This window comes from Cetorhinus maximus, chromosome 17, assembly GCF_964194155.1.
Source record: "Cetorhinus maximus chromosome 17, sCetMax3.hap1.1, whole genome shotgun sequence".
NCBI lineage: Eukaryota > Metazoa > Chordata > Chondrichthyes > Lamniformes > Cetorhinidae > Cetorhinus > Cetorhinus maximus.
The window spans coordinates 3012994-3037423 of record NC_135895.1 but is presented as its reverse complement, the minus strand read 5'-3'; the positions used below and the strand labels follow the sequence as shown (position 1 = coordinate 3037423).

Genomic DNA, 24430 nt, shown 5'->3' with positions numbered 1-24430 from the left:
GAGGAGGAGGTGATACGTCATTCGCAGATGGAGCGTAAACCAATCGGGGTGGTAGACGATGAGGGTGGGGGGGTTAGTGAAAATCGCAAATGAAATCACAAAAACAATGCAAAGGTGGAAATTAGAAACTGCAGCCAATACTTACTGGGGTTTACACGAGTTTTAACAAGAATACAAACCTTTCACCTGTACATCATCAAACAATGTCACACCACTCAAGTTAACAGCAACATTTTCCATTTATATAGCGCCTTTAATGTAGTAAAACTCCCCAAGGCATTTCACAAGAGTGTTATCAAACAATTTTGCATGGGGCCACATAAGGAGATATTAGGATAGGTGACCAAAAGCTTGGTTAATGATGTAGGTTTTAAGGAGTATCTTAAAGGAGGAAGGAGAGGTGGAGAGGTTCGGGACACTGAATTGATTAATGACAACACTTTAACACATCAGCAAATACTGGCCATGCATCATACAGCATAAGCACATGCAGCAATAACACAGAATGGGCAGCAGATCAATGCATTGATTTACGCACATTTTCTGTCTCCCAACATGTGGGGATTCGAGTAAACTAATTTAAAGCAGAGAGTGAATAAAGAGTCAGTTACTTTTGCTGCAAATTAGAATAATGGAATCAGACAGCACAGAAGGAGACCACTCGGCCCATCAATGCCTGTGCCTGCTCTTTACTATCTGCCCTTTCCCCACAGCCCTGCAATTCATTTTTCCTTTTCAGGCATTTACCCAATTCCCTTTTGAAAGTTATTATTGAATCTGCTTCCACCGCCCTTTCAGGCAGCGCCTTCCAGATCACAACAACTCGCTGTGTAAAAATAAATTCTCCTCATCTCCCCCTCTGGTTCTTTCACCAATTCTCTTCAATCTGTGTCCCTCTGGTTACCGACCCTCCTGTCACTGGAAACAGTTTCTCCTTATTTACTCTATCAAAACTCTTCCTGATTGTGAACACCTCGATTAAATCTCCTCTTAATCTTCTCTGCTCTAAGGAGAACAATCCCAGCTTCTCCAGTCTCTCTACATTAACTGAAGTCCTTTATCCCATTTTAGTGAATCTTCTCCGCACTCTCTCCAAGGCCTTGAGATCCTTCCTAAAGTGTGGTGCTCTGAATTAGACATAATACTCCAACTGCGGTGTAAATAATGAATTCTAATGGTTTATTAATTACCTCCTCACTTCCTGACCATTATCCACATCTTGGCAGTGGAATCTGGGGGAGGGATGGATTCAGTTCTCGTGTTCACCCACCCACCACACCCACACTGCTCCCACTTCATTGTCAAGTAGCCTTCTGTCACTCGTCTGATTAAAATTCGAAGATTTTTTAAATTCGCTCAAAGGATGTGGGCTTCGCTGGCCAGGCCAGCATTTATTGTCCATCCCAATTAGCCCTTGTGGTGGTGAGCTGCTTTCTTGAACCGCTGCAGTCCACATGGTGTAAGTACACCCACTGTGCTGTTAGGGAGGGAGTTCCAGGATTTTGACCCAGCGACAGTGAAGGAACGGCGATATATTTCCAAGTCAGGATGGTGTGTGGCTTGGAGGGGAACTTGCAGGTGGTGGTGTTCCCATCTATCTGCTGCCCTTGTCCTTCTAAGTGATAGAGGTCACGAGCTTGCAAGGTGCTGTGGAAGGAGCCTTGGTGAGTTGCTGCAGTGCTCCTATTTCAGTGAGGTTCCCACAGAAATCAGTATCTTCAGGACAGCAGGAGACACCCCATCTGGAGTAACTGTGTTCAGTTGTGGGAACTGCACCTCAGGAAGGATATACTGGCCTTGGAGTGAATACAGCATTGATTCACCAGAATGATACTAGAGCTAAAAGGGTTAAATTGTGAGGACAGGTTGCATTGGCTAAGATTGTGTTCTCTGAAATATAGAAGATTACGGGGTGATCCAATCAAGGTGCTTAAAATGATTTAAGGTAAGATAGAGAGAAACTATTTCCTCTGGTAGGGGGAGATCAGAACAAGGGGGCAGAACCTTAAAATTTGGGCCAGGCTATTCAGGGGTGATGCCAGGAAGCATCGAAGGCCAGTAAAAGTCTGGAACTGTCTCCCTCACAAAGACTATGGATGTGGGGGTCAATCGGCGCTTTCAGGACTGAGACCGACAGATTTTTATTGGGTAAACTTATTGAGGGATCTGGAGCAAAGGCAGCTCAATGGGCTTCAGGTGTGGATCAGCTATGATCTAATTGAACGGTAAAGCAAATTTGAGGGGCTGAATGGTCTCCTCCTCTTCCGATTATTCTCAGAAATGGGGTGGGGGAGAATGTCCTCAAGCCTGAAGGAATCAAAAGTATTTTACCCGACCCTTTCATTTTTCAGCCCCATTATTTGGTATGCTGTGCCTTTTAGATATGAGCATGTTCTCATGTCGCTCAATAGTGAGTATTTGCATATTAACAAGGCCTTAACTTCATTCACATCTACCCAGAGTTTACATTTATTGCTGCATCAGAAATAACCAAAGTACAATGAACCTTGAATAAGACAGTAAATGTATAGGTAATAACTATCTATATATCTACACACACATACGTGCACACACATACACATACACGTTCGCAGTGCAGAACCCCCTTTATCCATTCCTATTATCTGTCAATACTACCCTGGGCCAGGTTTTGCATGAGACTTTGCCTCATTTTGTCATAAGCTTTTTCTGTGTTTTCCACTTCCCCTAATTAAACAAATAAAACAGTTTGTTCCGGAGTTGAAGGTGTTGCAGTCACTCCAATCTTTGCAAGGCCGGAATCTGGAAATTCTTAATTTCTTTCATTTTTATCCATTCTGGGGATGTGGGCATCACTGGTAAAGCTGGCATTTATTTCCCATGCCCCTAGTTGCCCTGTGAGAAGGTGGTGGTGGTGCGCCTGCCTGAGTTTGTACTTCAGGGTATCACTCAGCGACAGGGTGCAGGGGCTGGAGGCCAGTCCTAGAGGATGGCAGGTTCACTCTTCTGAAGGATATCAGGCACCAGCCAGTGTTCACGGTCATCTTGCCATGGTGCTAGTTAACCCACAAGTTACTAGATTGTATTGACTTCAATTCGCAGCTTGACCTGGTGGCATCTGAACTCACCACCTCTGGATTATAACCATCACCACTGCCTAGCATTGACCAGTAGGGACCCCAGTGAAAATGTCTCTCTAATCCAACAGATCAGATAATGGGGGTTCAGCGACATAATCGTTGGCGGTTGACAGTATCCTCTTTAACACTTGTTACATAAATGCAAAAAGATTAAAACATGAAAAGGGAATCACCAATACATCACAAACTGGACTGATGAAAAGAAAGGCAAAACATATCAACGAGGATATGACAAACAAATGGCACAATGCATCTGCTTTGGATACAGTCTCATATAATTCAAAGTAAATGTGAACTGTAGCTGTGGTTATCTTATAGAAATGTAACAGTCCAGCTCCTGCAATTTAAAATCAAGTGCCACACATGCCAGGGTATAGCCTCTGATCATCTGCTGCTGAAATCTTCAGCCATACCTTTGTTATCCAGATGATGAGAAGCTTCCAAAACCAGCCCCTCCCGTCCAGTGTTTCTTGTTTACAGTGATGGAGATGTGGGTTGTGACTGTTGTCATGAAGAGATATTAATGTGTATAATGTTATTGGAAATTATTTTTAAATTGGAATTGTAGTAGTATCTGTGTCGGTGTGTGGCTTAATTGGATTAAAGGCAGCTAGTCTGGGTGATTTGATGTATTGTAGTTTGAAATGTTAATTAGACAAATGTAAGGAGTAAAAGGTAAAGTGCAATTTGCATTTTTTGAATAAACTATTCAAGGAAATGGGTAAAATCTTGCACCTAGCTGGGAGACGCCAAGCAATGTGTTTATATTACTCATAAAATTGGTGGAATGAAAGGATTATTGTTAGGAGAGGTAAAATTAAAAAAAACCTAGTAATACAATAGAAAATTTACATTCAAGGGGAAAGCTAGGTATAGACCGAGAGGAGTTTGTGTGCGTGAGGTAGAGGCATTTAACATCTAACCAACCTGTAAGCCTACAGCTGTCTGCAAGGGAACCAAATTGAAAGGAACCTCATTTTGAATTCGTAAGGTTTAATATCTGCTTTGCCTGGAGTCTGTTTAAAGTCTATGGGTTATTGCTGCCTTGATGAAGATTTACCTGGGAGTGATTAATTTGCGGATTTGTTTAAAAGTTATTACGGTAGTAATTTGTAGACACGTGTATGTGTTTAAATGTTTTGTTAAATTAATAAATGTTTAATTTAGTTTTATATAAAAAACCTATTGAGGCTTGGTGGTTTTATTACTAAATTCAGAGCTGCATCTAAAACATACCAATTGAAAATATCGGTTAGGACAGTTGTTCAATTTCCCTCTGGGATTTAAACAACTCGGCCTTTACCAACTGCTGTGTCATAACACAGTTGAATTCCAGACTGTTCCTTGCTCCTTAAAACATTTGTTCTTTTCAACCCAAGCCTGATTTTCCCTCATCTATTTAACTCTTCTGAACCTTGCTGAGCCCTCACAATGGTTTCTCAGTTAAACTGGAGAGGTTTGGATTAGAGATAATAATTTGGACTTTATACAGCACCTTTAACATAGCAAAGACATACCAAAGCAGAGGGGTTGAGGGCAGGATAAAGGAAAAAAAGAGTCCCTATGCCTGAAGGTGGGTTCAAAGACACTAAGGTTATCTTTGAAGGAAATGCAGCAAAATAAATCATTTAGAGAGAAGTCAACACACAGCATACCAAATCTGGAGAGGGTAGAAGGAGGGAGGGAGAATAGAGAGAATGGAAGACAGCAAGAGTCGGGGAGAGATATGGAGAGGGAGAGAGAAAGTTGGGGGGAGAGATGAGAGAGAAGGAGGGAAAGGGAAGGAGAGGTGAGCCAGGGAGATAGAGAGAGAGAACAAGAGTGAGAAAGAGAGGAGAGAGAGGGATAGGAGAGAGGAGGGGGGAAAGAGGGAGAGCAACGGGAAGGAGGGAGGGCAAAAGGGGCAACACAGAGAGAGGATGGAAAAAGGTAAGGATGATGAGGGGAAGGAGGGAGGGTGAGAGAGAGAGAGGGGGGAAGGAAAAAACATTTCGGACCAGTACTCTCATTCGCCAGTTTTTACTGGTGTTCCATTTTAAGGTATACAAGACCAGTTTGGACCAGTATTCTTATTTCCCAGTTCTGATTGTTTTTTCGCTCTGGGAGAGAAGGGAGGGAGGAGAGAGGGAACAAAAGAGGAGGGGGGAGCAAGGGAATGAGAGAGGAGGGAGAGAGGAGAGGGAGCAAGAGAGGAGGGAAGACAGATGGAACGAGAGAGGAGAGAGGGAGGAGAGAGGGACAGAGAAAGGAGGGAGGAGTAAACGAAGGTTGCTGTTCTTAAAACCAAGAGGGGCCCCAAACCCTGGAGAAGTTGTCTCATTATTTAGCTGAGGATTCACAATAATGTAAGCCTCATGTTTTTCTCGAAATTTATCCTGAATCAGTCTGGTGTAAGGAGGCCTGATAGCTCAGATTTCACAGGATCTAAACCTTCAATAAGATAGCGTCTACTGCAAACAAGTCTTGTATTAAAGTGGGTCCATTCTTTGCTGGGGGACTGACGGACAGTTTGAATTTATATAAAGTTTGTGGTGACTACGCAATTTTAAATGCCCACTGTCTCCCTTTAAAATGATTATTATTGTGATGAAGTTGTTAAACCACGTTAAAAAAAGCTTAACTCATTAGTTGAGATAACAGAGAAAAACACGACTCAGATGTCTACAGCACAGAAGGAGGCCATTCGGCCCATCGTTTCCATGCCGGTCAACAAAGACCTGACTGCACTAATCCCATTTTTTGGCGCTTGGCCCGTAGCCCTGGAGGCTGTGATAATGCAAGTGAATATCTAAATACTCCTTAAATGTTACGAGAGTTTCTGACTCAACCACTCTTTCAGGCAGAGTTCCAGACTCCCACCATCCTCTGGGTGAAAATGTTTCTCCTCAACTCCCCTCTTATCCTTCTACCTCTTACCTTAAATCTATGCCCCCTGGTTATTGATCCCTCTACTAATGGAAAAAGTGCTTTCCTATTCACCCTATCTATGCCCCTCATAATCTTATACACCTGTATCAGATCCCCTCTCAACCATCATTGTTCCAAGGAAATCAACCCCAGCTTATCCAATCTTTCCTCATAGCCCAGACCCTCCAGCCCAGGCAGCATCCTGGTAAATCTCCTTTGCACACTCTCCAGTGCAATCACATCCTTCCTATAACATGGTGACCAGAACTGCACACAGTACTCCAGTTGTGGCTTAACCAGCGTTTTATACAGTTCCAGCATAACCTCCCTGCTCTTGTATTCTATGCCTCGACTAATAAAGGCAAGTATCTCATATGCCTTCTTAACCACCTTATCTACCTGCCCTGCTACCTTCAGGGATCTGTGGATATGCACATCAAGGTCCTTCTGATCTTCAGTACTTTCCAGGGTCCTACCATTCATAGTGTAATCCTTTGCCTTGTTAGCCTTCCCCAAGTGCATTACCTTACACTTTTCCGGGTTGAATTCCATTTGCCACTGCTCTGCCCACCTGACCAGTCCATTGATATCCTCCTGCAGTTTACAGCTATCCTCCTCACTATTACCACCCTACCAATTTTCGCGTCATTCTCGAACTTCTTGATCATACCCCCTACATTTAAGTCCAGATCATTTATATACACCACAAACAGCAAGGGCCCCAGCACCGAGCCCTGCGGAACCCCACTGGAAACAGATTCCCAGTCACAGAAACATCCCTCTACCATCACCCTCTGCTTCCTGTCTCTCAGCCAACTTTGGATCCAACATGCCACTTTGCCTTGGATCCCATGGGCTCTTACTTTCTTGACTAGTCGGCCATGAGGGACCTTATAAAAAGCCTTGCTAAAGTCCATGTAGACCACATCAAATGCATTACCCTCCTCAACACTCCTGGTTACCTCCTCAAAAAATTTGATCAAATTTGTCAAACACAACTTTCCCTTAAAAAATCCATGCTGACTATCCCTGATTAATCTGTGTCTCTCCAAGTGCAGATATATTCTGTTCTTCAGAATTCTTTCCAGTAATTTCCCCACCCCTGAGGTTAGACTGACTGGCCTGTAATTTCCTGGTCTATTCCTTCCTCCCTTTTTTAATAATGGGACAACGTTAGCAGTCCTCCAGTCCTCTGGCACCTCACCTATGACCTGAAGGGATTCGAAAATTACTGCTAGGGCTCCTGATATCCCTTTCCTTAACAGCCTGGGATACATCTCATCCGGGCCTGTGGATTTATCCACTTTTAAGGCTGCTAAACCTGCTAGTACCTCCTCTCTCTCTATGTTAATTTCCTCTAATATTTCACAGTTCTCCACCCTGATGTCTATATCTGCGTCATCCTTTTCCATTGTGAAGACCGACGCAAAGTATTAATTAAGGACCCATGTCTTCCGGGTCCAGGCACAAGTTACCTCTATGATCCATAATTGGCCCCACTCTATTCCTAGCTATTCTCTTGCTCCTTATATATTTAAAAACACCTTTGGGTTTTCCTTTATTCTACCCACCAATGCTTTTTCATGCTTTCCTAATACGCCTCTAAGGACTCTGCCGTATTGAGCCCTCCGTATCTGCCATAAGCTTCTCTTTTTTCATTAATCCTAACCTTTAACCCTTGACATCCAGAGTTCTCTGGACTTGGTTCCCCTTTGTCTTTACGGGAACATATTTGCCCTGTACTCTCACTGTTTCCTCCTTGAATGCCTCCCACTGCTCAGACATAATTTTATCTGCAAGAAGCTGCTCCCAGTCCACTTGGGCCAAATCGTGTCTGATCTCAGTAAAATTAGCCTTTCCCCAGTTTAGAATTTTTGTTCCCGGCCCAACCTTATCCCTTTCCATAACTATCCTAAATCTAACTGAGTTATGGTCACTATTTCCAAAATGCTCCCCCACTGATACGGCTTCCACCTTCCCAGGCTCATTTCTGAATATTAGGTCCAGGACTGCCCCCTCCCTTGTTGGGCTTTCTATGTACTGGCTAAGCAACTTAAGAATTTTGCTCCCTCCCTACCTTGCACACTAAAGCTATCCCAGCTAATATTTGGGTAATTAAAATCCCCTTACTATTACTGCCCTGTTCTTCTTACACTTCTCTGAAATTTGAATACATATTTGATCGTCTATCTCTCCCTGACTGTTTGGGGGCCTATAGCACACACCCAACAGTGTGTTTGCCCCTTTTGTGTTTTTTACTTCTACCCATAGGGCTTCATTTGATGATCCACCCAAGATGTCATCCCTCCTCACTGCTATAATTGATCCCTTGATCAAATTTGCAACCCCCCCCTCCTCTTCTATCCCCCTCTCCATCTTGTCTGAATACCCTATAACAGGAATGTTGAGCTGCCAATCCTGCCCTTCTATTAGCCAAGTCTCAGTCATAGCTATTATCTCATACTCCCACATGCCTATCTGTGCCCTCAACACGTCTGTCTTATTCCTTAGGCTATTCCTCAGAACCTAAGAAATAGGCACAGGAGTAGGCTATTCGTCCCTCCGAGTCTGCTCTGCCATTTAATAAGGTCAGGGCTGATTTGATTGTGGCCTTAACTCCACTTTCCTGTCTGCCTGCGTAACCATTGACTCCCTTGTAGATCAAAAATCTGTCTAACTCAGCCTTGAATATATTCAGTGACCCAGCCTCCACTGCTCTCTGAGGAAGAAAATTCCAAAGATGAATAGCCCTCTGAGAGAAGAAATTCCTCCCCACCTGTCTTAAATGTGAGACCCCTTATTTTGAAACTGTGCCCCCTAGTTCAAGATTCACCCATGAGGGGGGATTCTAACAATCATGATAATGTGCTAATTATTTCCAGGAATATTTGACTTCTACTCAGTGTTAAACTCATGGGATTATGAATTGGTTTTGAACAGCAGTGAGCAGTGACTGAATCAGTACCTTTTCTTTATTGTTTCATGGGATGTGGGCATCACTGGCAAGGCCAACATTTGCTGTCCAACCCTAATTGTCCTTGAACTGAGTTGCCTTGCTAGGCCATTTCAAAGGACAGTTAAGAGTCAACCACATTGCTGTGGATCTGGAGTGATACGTAGGCCAGACCAGGTATGGACGGCAGGTTTCCTTCGATGAAAGTTTCCCGGTCACTATTACTGAGACCATCTTTCAATTCCAGATGTTATTAATTGAATTCAAATTGCAGCAGATGCTGTGGTGGGATTTGAACCTACAGCCCAGAGTATTAGCCTGGGTCTCTGGATTACTAGTCCAGTGACATTACCACTATGCCACCTGCTCTGCATCATCACCAAAGGCAAACTGATACCCTGATATCTTCCACCCTGATTCAAGGAAATCTAGGTATTGATGGGAGGCAGAAAGGAATAGAAGGTTAGCAATGTTCTCATCTCCATTTTAAAAAAAAGGATATAGAGGCAATGGAGAAGATGGAAAAAAATTCACAAGCATGATACCAGAACTGAAAACACAGGAACAGAAAGATACACTGATAGGGTGAGATTGGGAAGGGTCATATGGAATATAAATGCTGACAAGGACCAGTTGGGCCAAACGGCCTGTTTATTTGTTGTAAATTTGTGTGATATTAATTGAGCACTGATGCACTTTCTATGAGATTAACCACAGCCTGTTACACAAACACTCACAAAAATATTGATCATGTTTAGCTCCAATCTTTGCAAACCCAGTGGATCTGTTGTCCATTAAAGCACACACAGGGAAGGCTAAACACTCCGTGCACCACAGTTTTAATTGACCTATTGTAACTGCATCTCTTCAGAGCTGGTTTTTCTGTTGTGGAAATGCAGCCAAAGTCAACACTGCAACTAAAAGGGAGCTCAGACATTACATGCATGAAGGAAGGCAGCACTCGGGAGACTGCTTTTACTCACCAACAGATCTCCCAAGCACAGAGAGTTCCGCAGCACAAACGTTCACCTCATTACCGCTCAACGCTACGTCTTTGGAGTGTATGTCGTGAATGTCCACAGTTATTAAAGGTTCGCCACCTGTTTCTGTAACTTCCTTGTTGCTGTTCACTGGACTTCCATTCAACTCCTTTCTGGCTTCAAAGTCTTCATCGGTTCCGGCTTTTTCTTCAGTGCCTCCACCTGTTCTCCATGAAGATTGATCCTCTCCCACCGAAGCCTGGACAATTTGCTCCTCAGCATCTTCTGCGCCCTCAAGCAAGACTCCTCCTTCCGTGACCCTTTCATCCTCCCGCCCTTCATTATTTACAGCCGTCACCTCACAGCTGTCCTGCTTGGATTTTCCTAGGGTTACTCCCAGTTCTTTGGCAGTTGTAGGGTCTCCCTCCTCTTCAGCAAGGGTGAATTTTTGCTCCTCTTCATCATCAGTGACATCTCTCTCCAGTCTTCGGTCATCAGAATCTTCACTGCTTCTTGGGGAGTAAGATGAACTTTGGAATGATCGTGGCAATCCCTCTGCTCAGGCAAATGTAGAAGAACATTGTATGTCATTTAATGCATTAAAGGCAACAGCTTAGATTTATATAGTCCTTTTGACATCGTGCAACATCTCAAGGTGTTTCACATGAGCATAAATCAGACAGAATTTGGCACAAAAGCCACAAAAGGACAGATCAGCAAAAGGGATGCATCAGAGAGAGAGATTTCAAGGAGCACCTTAAAAGAGGAAAAAGTAGAGTTGGAACATAAGAAATATAGGAACATGGAAAACACAGGAGCAGGAGTAAGCCATTTGGCCCCTCAAACCTGTTCCACCATTCAACTAGGTCCTGGCTGATCTTATACCTCACACCATTTGCCTGCACTATCCCAGTATCCCTTGATGTCTTATTATCTAGAAATCTATTGACCTCTATCTTGAACATACTAAAAGACTGAGCCTCCAAATACCTTTGGGGCAGAGAATTCCAAAGATTCACCGGCCTCTGAGTGAAGAAATTCTTCCTTGTTTCAGTAGTAAATGGCCTGCCCCTTATTCTGAGATGCATTCCCTGGTTATTATTGCCATAGAGGGAGTGCTACGGACATGCAAGTACAGCAAGCAATTAGGAAGGCAAATGGTATGTTGGCCTTTATCGCAAGAGGATTTGAGTACAGGAGTAAAGGGGTCTTGCTGCAATTGTATAGAGCCTTGGTGAGACTGTACCTGGAATATTGTGTACAGTTTTAGTCTCCTTATCTACGGAAGGATATACTTGCCAAGAGGGAGTGCAAAGAAGGTTCACCAGACTGATTCCTGGAGTGGCAGGATTGTCTTATGAGGAGAGATTGAGGAGACTGGTGAACGTCAGCCAGGGGGAACATCCTTCCTCCATCTACCCTGTCGAGCCCTGTAAGAATTTTGTATGCCTCAATGAGACCATCTCTCATTCTTCGAAACTCTAGAGAATACAGGCCCAGTCTCCTCAATCTCTCCTCATAAAACAATCCCGCCAACCCAGGAATCAGTCTGGTGAACTTTCTTTGCACTTCCTCTTGGCAAGTATATCCTTCCATAGATAAGGAGACTAAAACTGTACACAATACTCTAGGTACAGTCTCACCAAGGCTCTATACAATTGCAGCAAGACCTCTTTATTCCTGTACTCAAATCCTCTTGCGATAAAGGCCAACATACCATTTGCCTTCCTAATTGCTTACTGTACGTGCATGTCCGTAGCACTCCCTCTATGGCAATAATATCCTTCCTAAGGTAAGAGGACCAAAACTGCACATGGTACTCCAGGTGCAGTCTAACCAAGGTTCCATACAATTGAAGCAATGCTTTGCTACTTCTGTACTCAAATACTCTTGCGATAAATGCTAACATTCATTTAGACTTCCTAATTGCCTGCTGCAGCTACATATTAGCTTCAGTGACTTATTGACAAGGACACCCAGGTCTCTTTGTACATCTATACTTTCTAATCTCTTACCATTTAAGAAATACTCTGCGCATCTGTTCCTCCTACCAAAGTGGATAACCTCACATTTTTCCACATTATATTCCATCTGCCATGTTCTTACCCACTTACTAAGTCTGTCCAAATCCCCTTGAAGCCGTTTTGCATCTTTCTCACAACACACATTCCCACCGAGCTTTGTGTCATCCGCGAATTTGAAAATGTTATATTTTCTCCCCACTTCCAAATCATTGAGATATATTGTAATCTAATCCCAGGATTAGAGATCCAAGGGACTAGGGAGAATGAGGAATTGAAGGAAATTAATATTAGGTTATATTTGAGAAATTAATAGGAAAGAGGTAGCTATGGAGTAGAAGGGAGGGACAAAGAAAACTGGGAACTCCCTTCTTTCTTCTTTCAACACTCTGAGATATAAAATGTTAGGTCCCGGGGACTTATCAACCTTCAATCCTATTAATTTCTCAAATGCAACCTTCTTCCTCATACTAATTTCTTTTAATTCCTCATTCTCTCTAGTCCCTTGGATCTCTAATCCTGGGAGATTTCTTGTATCTTCCTCAGTGAAGACAGACACAAAGTAATCATTTAGCTTATATGCCATTTCTCTATTCCCCGTTATAAATTGTCCCAACTCCATATGGCTACGTCCCTTTTAATCCACAAACTATAAATTTTCTCACAAGTCTGTTGTGTGGCACAGTGTCAAATGACTTTTAGAAGTCCATGTACACCACATCAACAGCATTACCCTCATCACAGGCTAAGATCTTGACATTGGAGTCAGGACAGCATTGTCCCTCTGCCTGCTGGTTTTATAGTGAGGAGGAGTCAGTGATAGCCAGCGCTAATCTGACACAGGACAGCGGGCAATCTGAGCTGCTCGGCACAATCTGGCAAGGAGTCTCTGCATGGCTGCAAAGGAGTTGTCTGGAATCTTGTAGCCATGGAGATTACAAGGTTTACAGTTATGGAAACCAAGGCTCCTTCCACAGCCTCCCACTGCCTCCATCATCGATGCACAGTAGCAGCAGTGTACACCATCTACAAGATGCACTGCAGCAACTCATCAAGGCTCCTTTGACAGCACCTTCCAAACCCTCGGCCTCTTGGGATAGCTTGAGGTCATGAAAGGTGTCAAAGAAATTAGCCTTTTCTTTTTTGCAGGTGGCTTTGTTACCCTTCATTATTAGAAGCACCAGAGGCACATATCAAATTACTGATAAACAACATCAACGCGGCCAAACACGGCAAGGTGCGATTAAAAAAATTTGACTCCGATTCACATAAGGAGATTTTAGGACAGGTGAATAAAAGCTTGGTCAAAGATGCTGGTTTTTAGCAGCATCGTTATGGAAGTGAGCGAGATAGAGACATTTAAGGAGGGATTTCCCACGCTTTGGGCTCCGGCAGCTGAAGGCACGGCCTCCAATGGTGGGGCGATTAAAACTGAGGACAGACAAGAGGCCAGAATTGGAAAAGCGCAGAGATCTTGGAAGGTTATAGATATGGAGGAGGTTATAGAGAGAGGGAGGGGTGAGGTCATGAAGGGTTTGAAAACAGGGATGAGGATTTTAACAATGTGAGACACCAGGAGATAGTTTACATCTTCACCCTTCAGACACTGCCTGGTGGAGCTGAACTCACAGCACCTGTTGGAACCACCTGAATTTCAGTCCTGGGAAGGTGAAGGTGAAACAGGGTCTACAGCTGAGAACTTTTTTTTATTCATTTACAGGATGTGGGCATCACTGGCAAGGCCAGTTTTTACTCTTCATCCCTAGTTGCCCTTGAGAAGGTGGTGGTGAGCTGCCTTCTTGAACCGCTGCAGTCCATGTGGTGTAGATACACCCACAGTGCTGTTAGGGAGGGAGTTCCAGGATTTTGACTCAGCGACAGTGAAGGAACGGCGATATATTTCCAAGTCAGGATGATGCGTGACTTGGAGAGGAACTTGAAGGTGGTGGTGTTCCCATGCATCTGCTTTCCTTGCCCTTCTGGGTAGTAGAGGTCGTGGGTTTTGGCGCTGTCGAAGGAGCCTTAGCGAGTTGCTGCAGTGCACCTTGTAGATGATACACACGCTGCTGCCACTGTGCCTCAGTGGTGGAGGGAGTGAATGTTAAAGGTGGTGGATGGGGTGCTAGTCAAGCAGGCTGCTTGTCCTGGATGGTGTCAAGCTTCTTCAGTGATGATGCGCTAGTGGGGAGTATTCCATCACAGTCCTGATTTATATCTTGTAGATGGTGGGCAGGTTTTGGGGAGTCAGAAGGTGAGTTACATGCTGCAGAGTTCCCAGCCTCTGACCTGATCGTCACTGCTAGTTAATTACCCAAATAGGACAGCAAACAGCCCCATTAAGAAAAGCAAACCCGTCTTACCTTTACTTTCACTATCTGAGGAGCTGCTGCTTTCCCTCTCGCTCATCGATCCCTCGTACCGACCATCAGACTTCTGACTCTGCTTTTCATCATCCGAGCTCCATCTCTCCTTCTCCGGAGTCGCGGGTGACTTTTTCCCACTCTGGAACCTTCCTTCGCCTTTTTGTTCTGCTTCCTCGCTGGCCTTCTCTTCCTCCTCTTCAAAATCATCATCATACTCTGACAAATGGATTGAGATTTACAATCATGAGTTTGTAGTGGAAATATAGCACTGAAATCTTTCAAAGTTCACTATATAAAACACAGAGTCTGTCAAATTCTCGGGAGTGGGTGATATTGGTCTGGGATCCCAAGATTGTGTTAACATCACAGAAGAAAGAGACATGTTGCTGAAGCTTTTCACCTTCCACTCATCAGGACAAATGCAAGAATGCCAAATTTCAAATGATCACAACAATTTATACTACAAGAGAAAAAGGTCCTGATTGGTTAACAAGTTTACTCTGATTGGCTGAGGTGGTGCCATGGAGAAAGCAACAGGGAACTACAGGCTCCCCAAGCTCCAGGGTAATTCAAAAAAGGCTCAAGGTGTGAACATATTCCTTTTCTTTGCAGAGAACGTGGGTCCCTGCATTACCAATGTATGTCATTTCTAGCAAGTGCTAATGAGCCATGTTATAAGCTCAAGTGATTATCTTAAATTGGTTGTTAGTGTAGCTTTAGCACACGCAGGATTGTTCAGCAAGTGCTGCCCAATGGTGGAATCACATGTTTTAGTAGGTGTTTTGTTTTGGGTTTTGTAAGCGCGGACTGGTTGAGTATGGTCTGTATCCTGCCTCCTCGCTGGCCGACGAACAACTGAAGGAACATGTTTGATTCGATCAGCCAGTCGCTGGGACATACGGCCAAATTAAGATCATCACTTGCCTCAGCCTCTCAGTTTATCTTTCTATTCCCTTCTGCCTCCTTACTCATCATTTTCCTTTTGAAAATATGTAAACTATTTACCTCAATCACTTCCAGCAGTAGCAAGTTCTACATTCTAACCACTCGCTGAATAAAGAAATGTGGCCTTATTTCCCTATTGGATTTATTATATTTATGTCCCCTCGTTTTGACTTCTCCTACAAGTGGAAACATTCTCTCCACATCCACCCTGTCCGACCCATTCATAATTTTAAAGACCTCTATCAGGGCTCCTTTCTGTCTTCTTTTATCTCAACTGAAAAGAATCTAACCTGTTTAATTTTTCTCGTTGGCTGTAATCAAAAAGGCCAACCGGACACTGGACAAAAAGAGGCATAGAATATAAAAGCAAGCAAGCTATGTTAAACCCTTTTTAAATCACTGCTATGGCTCTCAGTTATGTGGAGAGAGTGGAGAAGCTGGGATTGTTCTCCTTGGAACAGAGATTTAATAGAGGTGTTCAAAATGATGAGAGGTTTTGAGTCAGGAGATAGGGAGAAACAGTTTCCAGTGGCAACAGGATCAGAAAGCAGAGGGCACAGACAATTATAGATAATTGGGGAAAAACCAGAGGTGGAGATGAAAGGAATTTTTTTCCCCCACAGCGAGTTGTTGTGATGTGGAACATGCTGCCTGAAAGGGCGGTGGAAGCAGATTCAATAATAACTTTCAAAAGTAATTGGAAAGCTCTTTTAATGAGCTGACACAGGCACGATGGGTGGAATGAGCTCCTATAGGATGCTATATAATCCTGTAACTTGAAAGATCGACCAATCAAAGCTCTGCGCACGGATTGCTGCAACCTAAAGTGCAATGCACAGCTCACAGTATAACTAAGCATTATGCAGGTGGAACCTTGTACCCAGCGGTCCCAAACTAGGAGGCTGAGTGCTGCGGCGGTGAAGATTCAGACACAAGTGTGAAGTTCCAGCCCATGTCTTGGGAATGACAAAGGTCTTGGCTTTTGGCAGTTTAGGGGCTAAAAGTGGTTTTGAATGGCCTGCACCCCGGGAATCCATAGCACGGGTCGGAATCAATTACTAACCATACAATAATGGGATCAAGCCTTTAGTTCTGTGGTAGCCATTTCCACCTCTGGGTTAGAAGGTGCAGGGTTCTGATCCCATTCCAGACAATCCCAGTGAGTGGAGATCAGATGCTCTGGCTCAGAATTCTGGAATGCTCTCTGTGGAAATGAGAGTTCACGCTACCTGAGTACCTGGGCTGTCTGTGGTCTCTCATTGCACTGTTAGTAACAACAGATTTCTGCTGAGCACAGTGTGCGTTGTGTAACTGGGTCAAATGCAAGGCTGCCTTAGGAGAAGTCAAAACAAAGGGACATAAATACAAGAAGGGGCTGATGGAATGTTTAAAATTCACTCCTCCTCGTCTCTGATGGTCTGCAAGATGTTTATCTGATCGCTTGTGTTTACAGTAATAAAATGATGGGAAGAGTTTGCAATGTCAAGATAACCATGGAGCTTAAGAGACAAAATAACCAATACAACAGGAGGGTTAGAATAAATTGAGAACAGTTAAGTCCATTTTGCTGTCTTCAAGCTGTTAATCTGATGTTATTTGTGTGAATCTGTGATGTCTGGTCATTCAGTGGCAGCATGCAGTGGTAATATGCATTAAGCACGGCGATTAAAGGGAGAATTATTGTTTGAGTTCTGAGTACTGTACATTCTCATAGCAGAACTGTAAAGTAAATTGGTGTACTTGAGCACACATACTGGATTTTGAAGTGGAATTTCTCAATAAATACCCGAGCATGCATTATTACAACTGCATCTGTGCAAACTCCGATCTTTGAAGTAACAAGATGAATTAGAACAAGAAATCTGTCCAACACCTGGGATCAGGTCCGATGGGCGTCGGTGACTCTCCCCTCATCGTTATGGGTTGTACAAGCGTGTAAAACTCTTGCACAGTATAGGGCTATATCCACCCATTGGCCGATTCAAAAATGGTTATGGCCATAGAAAGAGTGTTGATGTGACAGCATGTCTGGCCATTACATCGGCCTGAGAATCCTCCCACTAACTCTCACTATTCACTGGTGCACAAAGACATAAAAACAACCTACCCTCCTTGGAACCTCCGCCTTGGGTCTCGGTTGCTGGTGAACTTTCCCCCTCATCTTCGAGCATTTTCTCCTCTTCCTTCACTTTCTCCTCTTCAACTGAAGAATCCGCTGACATTGCTTCTTCCTGACTGGTCTCCTCGCCAGTGTCCACTACTGCTAATTGTTCCTTACTTTTCATCAACTCCAGCTTCTCTTTCTCCATTTCCTTCACCACTTCTTCCTTCATCCTTTTGGGAGGCGGTGTGGGTTTCTTATCTAAACCCATGGCGATAATACATCTGGAGAGGAGGGATTGGATGGAACAGATTGAGTGGTTATATTTTTTTATTCATTCACGTGATGTGGGCTTCACTGGCTGCACCAGCATTTATTGCCCATCCCTAGTTGCCCTTGAGAAGGTGGTGGTGAGCTGCCTTCTTGAACCGCTGCAGTCCCTGTGGTGTAGGTACATCCACAGTGCTGTTAGGGAGGGAGTTCCAGGATTTTGACCCAGTGACAGTGAAGGAACGGCGATATATTTCCAAGTCAGGGTGGTGAGTGACTTGGAGGGGAACTTCCAGATGGTGGTGTTCCCATCTATCTGTTGCCCTTGTCCTTCTAGATGGTAGTGGTCGTGGGTTTGGAAGGTGCTGTCTAAGGAGCCTTGGTGAATTTCTGCAGTGCATCTTGTAGATGGTACACACTGCTGCTACTGTGCGTCGGTGGTGGAGGGAGTGAATGTTTGTGGATGTGGTGCCAATCAAGCGGACTGCTTTGTCCTGCATAGTGTCAAACTTCTTGGAATATTGTGGGAGCTGCACTCATCCAGGCAAGTGGAGAGTATTCCATCACACTCCTGACTTGTGCCTTGTAAATGGTGGACAGGCTTTGGGGAGTTAGGAGGTGAGTTACTTGTTGCAGGATTCCTAGCCTCTGGCCTGCTCTTGTAGCCACAGTATTTATACGGCTAGTCCAGTTCAGTTTCTGGTCAATGGTAATGCCCAGGATGTTGATAATGGGGGATTCAGTGATGGTAATGCCATTGAACATCAAGGGGCGATGGTCAGATTCTCTCTTGTTGGAGATGGTCATTGCCTGACACTTGTGTGGCGCGAATGTTACTTGTGGTAATCATAAAAGCTTTTTGGGGAGAGAGATTTCCAGATTTCCACTCCCCTTTGTGTGAAGGAGTGCTTCTTGACATCACCCCTGAGTTGGCTTGGCTCTCATTTTAAGGTTATGGCTCCTTGTTCTGGAGTCTCCCCTCCACACCCACCACCCCCCTCCACCCTCCCCCTCCAACACCCCCACCCCTCCTCCCCCCCTGCAACGCCCTGAACCCTCTCCAGCCCCCCACACTTCCCTCCACCCCCTCCCCCCAACCCCCTCCCCCAACCCCTCCAGCAGAGGAAATAGTTTCCTAAGAATGGCGAAACAGCATCAAGGGGCTGAATGTCATCCACCTAACTGATCATAATGTTGTATGTAATCTTTAATTGAGGGAACAACTTATACCATTGTTTTTCTTTAATTCGATGGGGCTGGCTAGTTAGGTACAAAATGGCTGCCACATACAAAATGGCTGCCCTCGTGCACTTGCAGCATAACAATGGCTACATTTCAAAGTGATCCTTTGCACAGGGAGCATTTTTAGTCACATTTCTGAAAGGCTTAATACAGCAGATAAATCCCAGATCCTTCCCTTCCTATCAGTGCAAAGGAGGACTGGAGAAAGTGTGTTACCAAAACATTAACCCGATGGGATCTTGCCTACCTGTAGCATGGGGATGCCCCATCCACATCCAGGAAAGCAAAGTAAGCTTGTTTGCCCCCTAGCCGTGACCCCCTGCGGTGTTTATACTCGCAGCAGGAGCTCAGTCGATTCACCTGGATGCCGTTGAGGTAGAAGGTGAGGCTGAAGGGAAAACCGGAGTGTCGCCGGGACACAAACTGGAATTTCTCTGGAAAACCCGTGATGGAAAGGAGCAGGAGGAAGAATTGAAACAGTTTAAAAAAACATCGACATAGCAATCATCACATCAAACAAAACACCTGACAGTGCTAGGAAGGTGAATCAGAGCAACAGGAGGAGGCCATTCAGCCCCTCGAGCCTGTCCAACATCCGTAGGAAGAGCGTGGATTCTGAAGAAGAGTCATAGTGGGCTTGAAACGTTAATTCTGTTTCTCTCTCCAAAGGTGCTGCCAGACCTGCTGAGATTTTGCAGCACTTTCTGCTTTTTTTTTCAGATCTCCAGCATCCACAGTATTTTTGTTTTCATTCACAGGAAACCATTCCCTCTGGTGGGGGGCATCACATTACAATTCCAGCCAGGCTGTTCAGGGCTAATGATGATCTCAGGAAGAATCCTCCACACAAAAGAAAGCGGAAATCTGGAACCTTCTCCCCTAGAAAGATGTTGACACTGGAGGTCCACTGGAGCTTTGAAGACTGACGTGGATTGTTGGGTAAGGCTATTACGGGATATGGAGTTAAAATGGGTAAATGGGAATGAGAAATGAGATTAGCCATAATCTGATTGAATTGTGGAACAGACTTGTGGGGCTGAATGGCCTCCTCCTGTTCCTTCTCAGCTCAGCCTCATTTGGTGCTCTGTCTATCATCTAACCGAAAGTGGGCATTCTATTGCAAATGAACGCAAGGCTCAGAAGGGGAATTGCAAAAATAGATCCAAGTAATTGCCGAACTATATTCTTAGAATAAAAGAATGTGACAGCACAGAAGGAGGACATTCAGCCCATCATATTGTCCCGCTCTTTGAAAGAGTTATCCAATTAGTTCCATTCCCTTATTCTTTCCCTGTAGCTCAGGATATTATCCTCTTTGTGTTTATCCAGTTCCATTCTGAAAGTTATTTCTGAATCTACTTCCACCGCCCTGTCAGGCAGTGTATTCCAAACCATGACAACTCGCTGTGTAAGAAAAACTCTCCTCATCTCCCCCTCTGGTTCTTTTACCGATTCCCTTCAATCTGTGTCCCTCTGGTTACCGACCCTCCTGCCGCTGGAAACAGTTTCTCCTTGTTTACTTGATCAAAACCCCACCAGGATTTTGGATGCCTCAATGATATCTCCCCACTGTCCTGGGGAAAATATTTATCCCTCAATCAACATCACTAAACAGATTATCTGGTCCTTCATCCCCCTTCTGTTTGTGGGAGCTTGCTGTGTGCAAATTGGATGCAGCATTTTCCACGTTACAACAGTGGCTACACTTCAAAAGTACTTCATTGGCTGTAAGGTGATTGGAGATGTCCTGAGGATTGACAGGTGCTATGGAAATGTAAGTCTTTCTTTCTTAACCTTCTCTGCTCTGAAGAGAACAATCCCAGCTTCTGCAGTCTCTCCTATAACTGATATCCCTCATTCCTGGCACTGTTCTAGTAAATCTCCTCTGCTCCCTCTCCAAGGACGTGACATCCTAGTCTCTGGTTTAGCCACAAACCTGCTTACGGAGAATTTCCCTTTTCCAACTTTCAACACGGAGAAGAAGTGGTGAAAACAGACGCGACATGAGAATGTTTGATTCTAATCTCCCGTTGGCACCCTACCTGTTTCCAGAAGCTTCCCCTTGTACACGCAGAGGTTCTCTCCGCCACAGTGCTGCTGGTGAACCTTGACCTCATCTCCGACCTCCGCCTGGTCGTAGGAAAGATGCAGGTGTTTTCCACGGTAAACCATCGTGATCAGGACGTTGCTGTGTGTGACGGAGCGATGCGACTTCGGAGTGTCCTACAACAACAACTCAGATTTATATAGCCGAATGAAGATTGGCCAACGAGTTGGAGATGGGGGTTGGACTCGTGGCTTTAATTTAATCATGAACCACAGCAAACTCTGCACACAGCAGGATCAGGGAAAGTGCCAATGTCATAAAAACTGATCTGGTTCACTAATGTCCATTTGGTGGGGAGGAAGCTCATTGGCTGTAAACCACTGTGCAACATCCTGAGGTCCTGAAAGGAGTGACATAAATTCAAGTCTTCCTTTTACTTTTCTTTCATATAACCTACATCGTAGGAAGAGTCCATTTGGCCCAGCTGGAGACGAGTATTTCTGGGTGTTGACAGCAATGAACTTGATCATATCTTTAAAATTATGAAGGGATTTGATCGGGTAGGTGTGGAAAAAATGTTTACACTTGCTGGGGAGGTAAGAACCGGAGTCCACAACTATAAAACAATCACTAATAAATCCAATCGGGAATTCAGGAGAAGCTTCTTTACCCAGGGAGTGGGGAGAATGTGGAACTCGCTCCCACAGGGAGAGGTGAGAATGTGGAACTCGCTCCCACAGGGAGAGGTGAGAATGTGGAACTCGCTCCCACAGGGAGAGGTGAGAATGTGGAACTCGCTCCCACCGGGAGTGGTGAGAATGTGGAACTCTCTCCAACAGGGAGAGGTGAGAATGTGGAACTTGCTCCCACAGGGAGAGGGTGGAGGTGAATAGTATCGATACATTGAAGGGGGAAGCTGGGTGAACACACGAGAAAGAACGGAGTAAAAGAATAGACGGATAGGGTGAGATGAAGAAGGGTGGGAGGAGGCTCACGTGGAGGATAAACACCAGCATGGACCAGCTGGGCCGAATGGCCAGTTTCTGTGCTATAGATTCTGTGCAATGATTCTCCTCCTACCTTTGCTGGAAGGTTGGCAGGGCCATTGGGAGCGGTGGTCGGCCGCAGCCTCCTGCCCCTCATGGATCCATTCTTCTCTCGTTTGCGGGCTGGCGGTGGGACTGGAGTCACGTAGTTATTGATCACTGGAAGGCGGTAGGGAGACATCCCACTGGGGACATCCAAGGCGTGCCAGTTCCTGACCAAATCTCGGTCCAGCTGCCAGAAAACATAACCCGTTCAGCCAATCACAACCAGGGAGCCTTTTTCAACCAGCCGACCATTCCCGGATTTTATTTCTCAATCCACTAAACTCGGAAATGAAGCAAATGGGATGAGGAGGGTAGCAACAGAATTGAGGAGGACATCGACAGACTGGTGAAAATGGGCACGGCGTAAGGCAGATGCGGTGAATTGATACATTACAGAATTGTTACAGCACAGAAGAAGGCCATTCGGCCCATTGTGTCTGCACCTGCTCTCCCAATGAGCAACTCACCTAGTTCCATCCTCTCTCCCCTTCTCCCCCTAACCCTGCACATTTCTCCTTTTCAGATAACAGTCGAATTGCCTTTTGAATGCCTCTGATGACCCTGTCTCCCCCACACTATCGGGCAGTGCATTCCAGACCCTAACCACTCGATTGACCCTGCTTCCACCACACTATCGGGCAGTGCATTCCAGACCCTAACCACTCGATTGAACCTGCCTCCACCACACTATCGGGCAGTGCATTCCAGACCCTAACCACTCGATTGAACCTGCCTCCACCACACTATCGGGCAGTGCATTCCAGATGCTAACCATTCGATTGAACCTGCCTCCACCACACTATCGGGCAGTGCATTCCAGACCCTAACCACTCGATTGAATCTGCCTCCACCACACTATCGGGCAGTGCATTCCAGATGTTCACAACCTGCTGCATGAAAAAGATTTTCTTCATATCACATTTGCTTCTTTTACTAATTACTTTAAATCTGTGCCCTCTCGTTCTCTATCCTTTCACGATTGGGAACAGTTTCTTCCTATCTACTCTGTCCAGACCCCTCATGATTTTGAATACCTCTATCAAATCTCCTCTCAACCTTTTCTTCTCTAAGGAAAACAGTCCAAACTTCTCAAATCTATCTTTTTAACTCTAGTTCCTCATCCCAGGAATCATTCTTGTGAATCGTTTCCGCACTCTCTCCAATTCCTTCACATCCTTCTTAAAGTGCGGCGCCTAGAACTGGATGCAATACTCCCGCTGAGACCGAACTAGTGTCTTATACAAGCTCAATGTAACCTCCTTGCTCTTGTACTCTATGCCCCTATTAATGAAGCCCAGGATACTGCATGCTTTATTAACCACTCTCAACCTGTCCTGCCATATTCAATGACTTATGCACATATAGACCCCGGTCCCTCTGCTCTTGCACCCCCTTTAGTTTATATTGTCTCTCCATGCTCTTCCCACCAAAATGAATCACTTCACATTTCTCTGCACTGAACTTCATCTACCACCTGCCCACCCACTCCACCAACTTGTCTTTGTCCTTATAAAGTTCTACACTGTCCTCCTCACCTTTCACAATGTTTCCAAAGTTTCATATCATCAGCAAATTTTGAAATTGTGTCCTGTACGCCAAGATCTAAGTCATTAGGAAAAGCGAGGGTCCCAATACTGACCCCTGGGGAACTTCACTCCAAACCTTCTTCCAACCTGAAAAATATTCATTAACCACTACTCTCTGTCTCCAGACCCTCAGTCAATTTCATATCCATGTTGCTACTGTCCCTTCTATTATGAGCTATAACTTTGCTTAGAATTCTTTTGTGCAACACTATATCAAATGCCTTTTGGAAGTCCATGTACACCACATCAACAGCATTGCCCTCATCAATCCTCTCTGTTACCTCTTCAGAAATAAAAACTACAGCAAGTTAGTTAGACACAATTTTCCTTTAACAAATCCATGCTGCCTTTCCTTAACTAACCTTCATTTGTCCATGTGACTATTACTTTTGTTTCCCCAAATCATTGTTTCTAGAAGTTTTCCCACCACCAAGGCTAAACTGGCTAGTCTGTAGTTGCTGGTGGGTTTACCTTTGCACCATTTTTGAACAGGGGTGTAATATTTACAATTCTCCAGTCCTTTGGCACCACCCCAAGTCTAAGGAAGACTGAAAAATTATGGCCAGTGCCTCTGCAATTTCCACTCTCACTTCCCTCAGTATCCTCGAGTGCATCTCATCCGGTCCTGGTGCCTTGTCAACTTTAAGGATGGGCAGTCTAAGCAATGCCTCCTCCTGATCAATTTTAAACCCTTTTGGTGTCTGAATTTAGCTCCTCTTTCATCATGTCCTGTGCAGCATCTTCCTTGGTAAAGGTAGATGCAAAGAATTCATTCAAACCTCAGCTATGCCCATGACTCCATGTG

The 24430-nt window shown here is 44.7% G+C and overlaps 1 protein-coding gene across 1 annotated transcript in view; it reads right to left on the bottom strand.

Moving 5' to 3' along the window:
* Positions 1-9718: 9718 nt before the first annotated feature.
* erich3 (glutamate-rich 3) overlaps positions 9719-24430 on the bottom strand; it is a 43886-nt gene continuing 29174 nt past the window's right edge. Inside the window, exons 7-12 of the mRNA XM_078561803.1 lie at positions 22029-22226; positions 20944-21112; positions 19149-19335; positions 17396-17673; positions 14341-14559; positions 9719-10514 (exon numbers count right to left, since the gene is read on the bottom strand). Of these exons, the coding sequence (XP_078417929.1) occupies positions 9955-10514; positions 14341-14559; positions 17396-17673; positions 19149-19335; positions 20944-21112; positions 22029-22226 (1611 nt within the window). The 3' untranslated portion in view covers positions 9719-9954. The remainder of the gene's footprint in view (positions 10515-14340; positions 14560-17395; positions 17674-19148; positions 19336-20943; positions 21113-22028; positions 22227-24430) is intronic.